The sequence below is a fragment of the Cynara cardunculus genome, assembly GCF_001531365.2.
Source record: "Cynara cardunculus var. scolymus isolate 2C chromosome LG 7, CcrdV1, whole genome shotgun sequence".
Taxonomy (NCBI): domain Eukaryota; kingdom Viridiplantae; phylum Streptophyta; class Magnoliopsida; order Asterales; family Asteraceae; genus Cynara; species Cynara cardunculus.
In genome coordinates this window covers 1,025,328-1,035,459 of record NC_037534.1, presented here as the reverse complement: position 1 = coordinate 1,035,459, position 10,132 = coordinate 1,025,328, and the positions used below count along the sequence as shown (strand labels likewise).

Genomic DNA, 10,132 nt, shown 5'->3' with positions numbered 1-10,132 from the left:
TATATGATCTGTAGCTTTCGTTGTTCATAAACTGAGCAAACTCAGAAGCATATAAGCTTCCCTTGTGCTGTTTATACTCATTCCACCACTTCATTAAGCTGCTTCCCTTGATGAAAACGTCTGGAGACAATGAGTAAGTCTTGATTTCACTCATCACATAATTCTCAAAATACTCCAATTCCTGGCTACGGACGTCCGCAGACCCTCCATTCTTCAACTTTGACAACAAAATGGAAGCCTCCTCCACATATGCCCAGAAGCAAGAATCATCGTTAATAGTTGATGCTTTATTGGTTCTTTCACTTTGATTCAGACCCTTCTTATAATTATGTTCATTCAGCCACTCCTCCAGCAACTGATAATGTTGAGATCGGTTTTCTAGATAGTGTTTCTCTCCATTTTTGTAGTATTCACCGTTTAATTTGTAGTGTTCGGCGATGTCTAGTGGCTCGACGATCCTTCTGTACGTGTTTCCGCGGTACAGCAAACGCCTATGCAACTTAGTACCTTCTTTTTTCGGCATTCGATTATTTTCGTCAACCTTCTCCTTCCAATACTGGTTCAGGATTCGTTTATTCTTCACGATTTCTTGATATAACTCGATTTCGAGTTTGCTTTCTCCGGGGTTTTTGAAGCTATCGTAGGAACCCCCTTTCGATCTTCCTTTTTTCATGTATAATTCCATGCATAGTATGCCTCTCATCTCTTCGTTTCGCTTCTTGCTGTTGATACGATCGTAAAAGAAATTCAATTGCTCTTTCCTCTTTGCTATTTTTTGTTCCTCCGCTATTCTCCCAACCAGATCATTCAAATTATCATCTAGCACATGACCAACTTCACTGAACTGCAATGTGATACCTGCCCTCAATGAATCCAACTTGAATTCACCCAATTCAGAAACCCCACGATACAATACCTTCCTTCGGATTGACTTCAAATGGTTCCCGTAGTCGATTTCTGTATTTCCGGTTATAGATGACGCCATAGCGTCTAGAACAGCCGGGACCAATTCTTGATCTTCAAAAACCATGTGCCCGCCTGATTCCGTGCAAAAAAGGGAGGTACCGAAAGGCTTGTAAAGATTATTTGATGAGTAAAAACGAGCAACAGGATCCGTCTGCGCGACCACATTCAAGAATCTAGATTTCCATTGTGGGCGTTCCGAGATCGCCTTTCGGAGATCTTGGTTCCCAACAAGCGGGCAACCGAAAGTTATGCAAATTGGTCTTTTCGTATCCTTGAAACCTTCGCCTTCTTTCTCATCTATGGCGTGTTGCAGCCATAGCGTAAAAAGAATGGCGATATATCCCCCGAGAAATCGTCCGGTGACAACCAACGGCTTGAAAATAAGCTGAAAAACGAATATTAAGCCGATAAGATACTACAATAAAATCGAGTTTTTAGGACACCAAAAGTGGTTTAGCGTCTTAATAAATTATTTATGAAACTTAAGTTTAAGATCAATAACTTATGTCTCCTATACACTGTGTGCGTAAGAGTGTAGGAATAACTTCATATGACGTTTTTGGATGTCTTAATAAGTTTTTTAGGACATTTGTGAAACACTATGTCATGTTAATATTCTACATGACACTTTTGAGAAATACCCTTATAAAAACATATTTTTATCGGACATTTGTTTTATAAGACATATTTTCAAATCGTATTATTTAAAAGGACTAACATAAGATTTCAAAAGCATCATATAAACTTATTAGAACATTCGTAGATAACACACACGAGCATTTGGTGTTATAAGCCTATTACACACTACAAAAAAATTAGTCAATTCTATAGGACATCTAAAACGTTTTAATAAAATACTTTATAGGACTTATGTTTATAAGACCAAACCAAAAAGTTGCATAGGACCCTTATTTTAAAAAAAATGTTAAAATGCGAGAATTGTCCTCCAAACCTATTTTAACAATTTTAGATAGGACGAATATTTCATTATAACGCTTAATTAGACGTTCTAGGTGCCATGTAAAGCCAATTTTATTGTAGTGACAGTTTTACGAGATCTGCTACTAAAGAAAAGATACCTGATTTTCGAGCTCTTTAAGCTCGAGAAACAGACCCTCGAACAAGCGAACTGCAGCTTCGTTAATGGAAAATAACGGGTTGAGTTTCGTCGAAACAAAGTCAATGACCGGGTGATCTTTYGACGAAACCAAATCRAACCCTCCATTRAGAAATCGAGTGGTATGATGAGAGGAAGAGTGGAAAGACAAAACTTGAAACCCAGAAAAATTGTGGTGAAGTTTATAAGAAGTGGATGAAGAAGTATCGAAATTTGCGTGATAAGCATCTTCAATCAAATCTAAGCTGCCCAGAAAACCACCCAATTCCACTTCACTGCAAAACCTGCAAGTTTTTTTCAGAATCAAAAGCAAAACTCCATTAAAACAGATTGAAGAAATTGATGAAATGAGGTTTAAGATCGACGAAAACGGAGCTTACATGGTTCGGGTCATCCTCTTTCTTTGATGATAATATTTTCGGATACTTTTGTTTGTGGATGTTGAAGATGATGAATGAAGCTTTTGAAGATTCGTTTTTTGGTAGGTGTGTAGATTGATGATATGGTAATCGATCGATATATATATATATATGGAAACTTTCAAATAAAAACCATTCAATTTGTAAAAACCGTAAAAACCTCATTCAACCAATTATAATTTTTCATTTTTTTTGTAATTATGAGAAGTTGATCAACTATTTTTATTGTGGAGGGTGTTAATCATAGATACTATCATCTTCATTATTTTAATTTTAGAGAAATACATGAAACAGTTTCAATAAAATTTCCTTAAATATTATATGAAACAATTTCATAACCATATATAAAACAAATTCATCAAAAAAAGTATTATATGAAACAATTTCACAAGATTAAACAATTTCATGAAAAAATTTCATAAAATTAAACAATGAAATCGACGTATGAAGGTGGTTTGTACGGTTTTTACAAATGAGGGTGGTTTTTATTTGAACGCTCCCCTATATATATNNCCTATATATATATATATATATATATATATATATATATATATATATATGGGCGTAATCAAATGAGAACTGGTTTGTTTGTGATAATCGTGAGATTCAATCTCAACCACACATCCTAATAATCAATGGTTAAAATTGAAAGAAATCTTAATTAATGTAATTCCAAAAATATATTAGTGACATCTAATGACATAATGTAAAGAAGGGCAAGATGGTCATTTTTTTAAATTTATTGAGCCGGATTTGAGCGTGCGCTACAAATCCGTTAATATTCTTAATATACACAGAGTCTTCACATACACATATAGAGACACAGACACAGAGATTTGACTACTATTCTAGCTAACAAAAAATGGAGAAGCCCAATCGAGAAAGGGAAAGACCAACATTGGCAGTGGTGGTGGTTTTGCAGACACCGCCTTTGCCAGATGTGATGAAAACGACTCTTGGGGTATCACCGGCGAGCTCTGGCTTGCGATTGTATTGAAGGACAAATCTAATGGGTGATGATTTTGGGTAGGGTTTTGTCGTTGGTCTAGGTAGGGTTTTGTACATGGGCTTGAAAGGAAGAAAGTTAGAAGAATATAGAGATGAGGGTTTTGTTAGCCACCGTAGAGATGTCATTGCCGGCTGAGGAAGAGAGATTAAGCAGCTGCAGAAAGAAGCAGCTCAGCGATGGCGACCGTACTCTTTCACAAAATGAGGGGACCCTTGGCTGTGGCATCGGACACTCAAAATCACCATTGGCAGTGATAGTGTGGAACAATGGTTTGCTACATTGTGGTAAAATATACAGACACAGAGTCATCACATACACATATACAGACACAGACACAGAGATTTGACTCCTAATCTAGTTAACAAGAAATGGATCCCAAATTAACTCATAACTGATCCATTTTATGCTAGTAAACGCACTTGAAGGTTTTTACAGGTTTCCCTGTCTTCCTTCTCCAATGTTCGAGAGTTCATATATTCCTGTTAAAAATAGTTCTCCTGAGTAACCCTGTCACTTTGAAATCAACTGTCTACATATTCAAATGCAATTAGGAAAGATGGTTGAGTTTCACTCCTCATAGAAAAAATTACTCCCTTCTTCCCAAAAGTAACTACAATTGGTTAAATATCTAGAATACTACTATTCAATAGTTATAAAATAGAGGAATTTTCGTGAAAACTATGCAAACCACCCCCGACTAATAAGAAATTTTTGTTTTTTATTCTTTAATTTTAATAACTAAAGGTATAACTATCATTTTACTGTATAATGGTTGATATTAGAAATGATTTAATTATTTTTAAATATGAAAATGTAAATATAGAAACCGTTTATATGAGAGGTATAAATCAATTGTTTTTAAATATAAAAAAGGTAAAATAGTTGGATACAATGAAGATGACAGATTAATACAGATTCATTTATGTGAATAAATACTGTGAAACAGATTCATACAATGAAGAAATACATGTTTATCTAGTTAAGAAATACAGATTCATACAGTGATTAAATAATGTTTTTCATACATTGAAATAGCTGCATACATTGAAACCAATTCATATAGGTGATTTGCCGATTTTGCCCTTTTTTAATTAAAAATTAATTTTTTTAATTTCCTAATATAACACTATTTAATCTTGATCATTAATTAAAAAAAAATGAATAAATGAGATTGGTTTGTAAGATTTTGAAAAACGAGAATAGTTTGTAATTGATCACTACTCCAGAAAATTAAATTACAACCAAAGTTGGTGTTGATTGGTGGGTGCTCTCGAGTTTATTATTATTATTTTTTATTTTATTTAATTTTTTATGAAGACTTTTTCTTCATATGTGTGGTGAAGGTCTTTATTTATTTATAACATTATATGTATAAATAATCAAACTTTCCATTTGATTTTGTAGGAATTGACTTGGCACTTTCTCGGAAATGGTTGTTACAACGTTTTTTCATGGGACCTCGGTTCAAATACAAAACCTTTTTTTTTAATATATTTATAATTTTTAATAAATGTCAGTGTTAGAACGTAATTATACAACCTGTTTGACTATATCTTGATTATAACTATACATGTAATAAATAAATAACTTGATTGACACGTGTCATCTTATGTTGAGGCGGTTATCTTGTTTTCTCGCCTAAAGATGTATTCTTCATAGTTAGCTCACTCGAACTATGAATTCTTATTTTCCAGACTGAGGACCATGCAGAGCTTCTGACTTACCTATATAAAACTCTGAAATATGAAGAGTTTTACTTCAGAGTTATTTCAAGAGTATAAGTCTAAAGTCATTCTTTATAGTTATACTTCAGAGTTATTTCAAGAGTACAAGTTTGAAAAGTCATTCTAAGTTTACTTCTAAGTTTAAATTCAATTTACTGATATAGTTTCATTTCTAAATTTAATTTTATTCTAGGGTTAACTTCATTTTAACTAATTATTGATAAAGTTTCATTTCTGAATTCAAGTATGAAGAGTTATTTTTCAGAGTTATTTCAAAAGTACAAGTTTGAAGTAGAATCATACTTTCGATGATAATTCATATATATAAGATAAATTTCCTGACATGATTTAATTTTTTAAAATTATCCAGTGTAATACACGGTATCGAACATATATATACATATAAGAGCGTTCAAATAAAAACCACTCCAATTTGTAAAAACCATAAAAACTACTCTCATGCGTCGATTTTCATTGTTTAATCTTATGAAATTTTTTCATGAAATTGTTTAATCTTGTGAAATTGTTTCATATAATACTTTTTTTGATGAAGTTGTTTCATATATGGTTATGAAATTGTTTCATATACTACTTAATAAAATTTTAATGAAATTGTTTCATGTATTTCTCTAAAATTAAAATAATGAAGATGATAGTATCCATGATTAACATCCTCCACAATAAAAATGATTAATCAACCTTTCATAATTACAAAAAATTAAAAAAATTATGATTGGTATAATGAGGTTTTTACAAATTGAGTGATTTTCATTTGATCGTTCTCATATATATATATATATATATATATATATATATATATATATATATATATATATATATAGAAGGGATCAATTGCAAACCGCCCTCATTTGTGAAAATCTTACAAACCAATATCATTCATCTATTTTCTTGATCATCATCAAGATTAAATGAGTTTATATTAGGAAATAAATAAAAAGACAATATAAAAGTTTAATTTTTAATTGAAAAAGGGCAAATCTATAAAATCCCCAACATTAGAAAGTAATAAATACTGTTAATTTTGAAAACATAATAATGGAAATGTTTCATATAGAATGAGGTAAATCATTTCTTCTTAATATAAATGTTTTACCATTAATATGTTTTATTATTTTTTACCATTATATTTTATAAAACTATGAATTTTAAGAGCAGTAGAATATGAAATCTGTGTTATGTTTCATTGAAAAAAATATATGTACTTTGAGTAATGAAATTAATTTCATGTTCAATAATGACCAGCAAACAATTTCACAATATTTCGGAACGTTTTATGCATGAAAAACGTTCATTAAATAAAAAAATATTCAATTTTCAAAATGGCACATTAAATTTTTAAAAATGTTTCATTCTTTATATGTTTCATCGTTCAACACTACATGAAAATCGGTCTTTCTTTAATGGCAGTCACATGACTTCTTCTATAAACGGTGCAACAATTTCCTTCATTGATTTAATGATACAAAATATTTTCTTTAGTATTCATAGTGTTTCATTATTTTTAGTTGATTACAATATGTTTTATATTTCATAATTTATTAGGATATACCTAACTCATTGTAGGCGATAAGAGTCACGTGAGTTAGGTAGTTGAAACGGTGAAACAGTTTCATTCGTAAAATTTAATGGTACAAAAATTTGCTTTAGTATTCGAAATCCAAACAACATCGTCAATTTACGTTACAGAAATCAAACCAAAAGATGCTCAACCGGCCGCGGTTACTTGTATAATTTGTAGCTCCTCTCGTTCATGTATCGAGCAAACTCCGAAACATACGAACCTCCTTTGTGTTGCTTATACTCATTCCACCACTTCATGAAACTGCTTCCCTCCAAGAAAACATCGGGCGACAAAGAGTAACTCTTGATCTCACCCATCACTTTGGTCTCAAAATTCTCCAATTCCTGATTGCGGACGTCCGCATGGCTACCTGACCCTTCATTCTTCAACTCTCTCAATGAAATCAAAGCTTCCTCCACATGTGCCCAGAAGCAAGAATCCTCAGTAAGACTAGCAGCTTTCTTTTTTCCTCCAATCGGGTTATCCGAGCCCTTCTTATCTTCGTTCGACCAATCCTCCAACAACTTATAGTGGTTCGGTCTATCGGCTAAGTAGTGTTTGTTTCCGTTTTTGTAGTATTTGCCTTCTGATTTGTAATGTTCGGCTATATCTAGTGGCTCAACGATCCTCCTGTAGTTGTTTCCGCTATACAGCCAACGCTTACGCAGCTTAGCACCTTCTTTTTGTGGCAATAAATCCTTTTCTGTAACGAACTTCTGCCAATACTGGTTTAATCGCAGACGATGCAACTCAATCCCGTTGTTGCTGTCCTTTTCTTTTATGGTTTCGGGATTCTTGTAGGTATCGTAGTAACCCCTTTTCGGTTTCCACGTTTTCATGTACCATTCCATGAACGTCAAGCTTATCTTCATGTCGTTTAGCTTCTTTGTGGGTTCGTACGTGTGTTTCTTGCTTTTTATCGCCCTTGTTTGTTTGTCCTCCATTCGTTCGATCAGATTGTTCGGAATCTCGTCCAGCATACCGACTTCTTTGAACTGCCATGTGATACCAGCCCGTAACGGATTCAAGTTGAATTGGCCGAATTCGGAAACCCCGCGATACAATGCCTGTTGGAGGAAGGAAATTCGTGAATACCGAGAGAAACAGAGGATACTTTATATGAGTTAAGTTTAGAGGATCAAACTAAAAAGCGTCCTATCTAAAAGTATTGCAATGGTTTATAGGATACCTTTAAGTGTTTTAACAAGGTTTTTAGGACGTTTTTATAATAAAGTGTTGTATTGGTTATTTTATATAACATGATTTGAAAAAGTGTCATATGAAATAGCTAATAGGACCCTTTAGTTTAAAAGTGTCCTAAAATTTCTTTTAGAACGCCGAAAAAAGTTCTATAAACCTGTTGTAATGCTTTTAGATATGACGTTTTATAGTTTGGTCCTGTAAATTTAAGTTTTATAAAGTGTTCTACTGGGACGCTTATCCATTTTAGGCGTCCTATAAAGCCAATTTTGTTGTAGTGTCTCTAGCACGTGATGTAGATATCTACCAACCCCATATTCTCTTGTGAATCCAGCTAAATAAAGTGAACGAATGATTTCACTAAAATAACCAACAACACATACCTTCCTTCTGATTGCCGTCAAATGGTTCTCGTAATCTGGAACTTCCATATTTCCATGTCGAGATGACGCCATGGCGTGTAGAACCGCCAAGACCGATTCTTGATCTTCGAAAGCGGTGTGCCCGCCTGATTCCGTGCAAAAGAGGAAGGTGCCGAAAGGCTTGTATGGCCGCTCTGCTTGAATCTTTGAAGAGATAAAACTAGCAACGGGATCGGTCTTCGCGACCACATTCAGGAAACCAGATTTCCATTGTGGGCGTTCGGAGACCGATCTTTGAAGAGCTTCGTCACCAACGAGCGGGCAACCAAAAGTTATGCAAATCGGTCTTTTGGTATCTTTAGAACCAGAAGCTTCTTTTACATCTACGGCATGTTGGAGCCATAGCGCGAAAAGAACCGCGATATATCCCCCGAGAGAGAGTCCGGTAACGATCAACGGCTTGTTTATAAGCTGAAAAGCAAATATTAAACCGATAAAGGACATATCCAATGAGTAACTAGGGGATTTTTATTCCTCATTGGATTCGAACCTGGTATGAAACAAATACAGTACATTTAAATATTAATCATTATACATACGTATGAAACACAAAAACTATAAAATTAATATATATGCACGTGCACACACACATATATATAATATAGGCTTGAGATCATGTGAGACCAGCCTATTTTCATGAAACCTGTGAGACCATTTTTTTACACTTGAAATTTCCAAGATAACCTTCACAGTGTTTTTACTGTGAAGGTTTGACTTTTTTTTACATTCACAGCGTTTTGCTGTGAAGTTTTAAGTGTAAAAAAGCGGTCTTACAGGTTTCATGAAAACAAGATGGTCTCATGTGAACCCAACCCTACGTATATATCTATACTATATTATAGAGCATTTGACAAAAACTCTTAAAAATCATTTTTCATGCACAAAGTACTGTTTATTGATGCATATTTCTTAAAATTCAATATTACAAGTAAATTGTGCGTAAGTACAACYTATTAARGCTCAATGTTTGAATTTGTGTAACTAACTACAGATAAACATAATCAAATACAGAATAAACATCTCATTTTAAATATAAAAAATCTAAAATATAATTAGGATAATCATTAAGTTTTAACAGAATACTTAATTTATATCTTTATAAAGAATTATATAATTAAACCTAAATTAAATTACTTCGTTACCTTAAATTAAATTATAATAAAAAATTTAAATTAAAGAAATTACACAAAACAAAAAATTTTAAATAGTTAATTTGATACTAACATCGATATAGTTTTTTCAAAATTTTATGCTATTTTATTCAAAAAAATATATTATCATTTTCTCAAAACCACATAAAACCGTATTATATCGATGTAGATAAAAATTAAAAAATAAAATAAAATGTTGAAATCGAGATGTGTCTCGATGCATTGTACAAGTACCCTTCTTATATATATATATATATATATATATATATATATATATATCTATATAGGGGAGCGATCAAATGCAAACCACTCAATTTGTACAAACCGTGCAAACCGCATTCAACCAATCATAATTTTTCATTTTGTTCATTTTTTTGTACTTATGAAAGGTTGATTAATCATTTTTATTGTGGAGGGTGTTAATCATAGATATTATCATCTTCATAATTTTAATTTTAGAGAAATACATGAAACAGTTTCATTAATGTTAGAGAAATACATGAAACAGTTTCATTAATGTTAGAGAAATACATGAAACAGTT

At 32.6% G+C, this 10,132-nt stretch overlaps 2 protein-coding genes across 2 annotated transcripts in view; both read right to left on the bottom strand.

The window, feature by feature from the left end:
* Positions 1-4: 4 nt before the first annotated feature.
* On the bottom strand, positions 5-2,546 carry LOC112515635 (senescence-associated carboxylesterase 101-like; the record flags this gene model as incomplete). The annotated part of the gene is made up of 3 exons (XM_025122541.1): positions 2,464-2,546; positions 2,046-2,367; positions 5-1,351 (listed from the first exon to the last, which is right to left on the bottom strand). Coding segments are annotated over exons 1-3 (1,683 nt in total), but the record flags the coding sequence as incomplete, so codon positions are not given.
* A 4,297-nt stretch (positions 2,547-6,843) lies between these two features.
* LOC112515634 (senescence-associated carboxylesterase 101-like) overlaps positions 6,844-10,132 on the bottom strand; it is a 4,629-nt gene continuing 1,340 nt past the window's right edge. Inside the window, exons 3-4 of the mRNA XM_025122540.1 lie at positions 8,401-8,850; positions 6,844-7,884 (exon numbers count right to left, since the gene is read on the bottom strand). Of these exons, the coding sequence (XP_024978308.1) occupies positions 6,976-7,884; positions 8,401-8,850 (1,359 nt within the window). The 3' untranslated portion in view covers positions 6,844-6,975. The remainder of the gene's footprint in view (positions 7,885-8,400; positions 8,851-10,132) is intronic.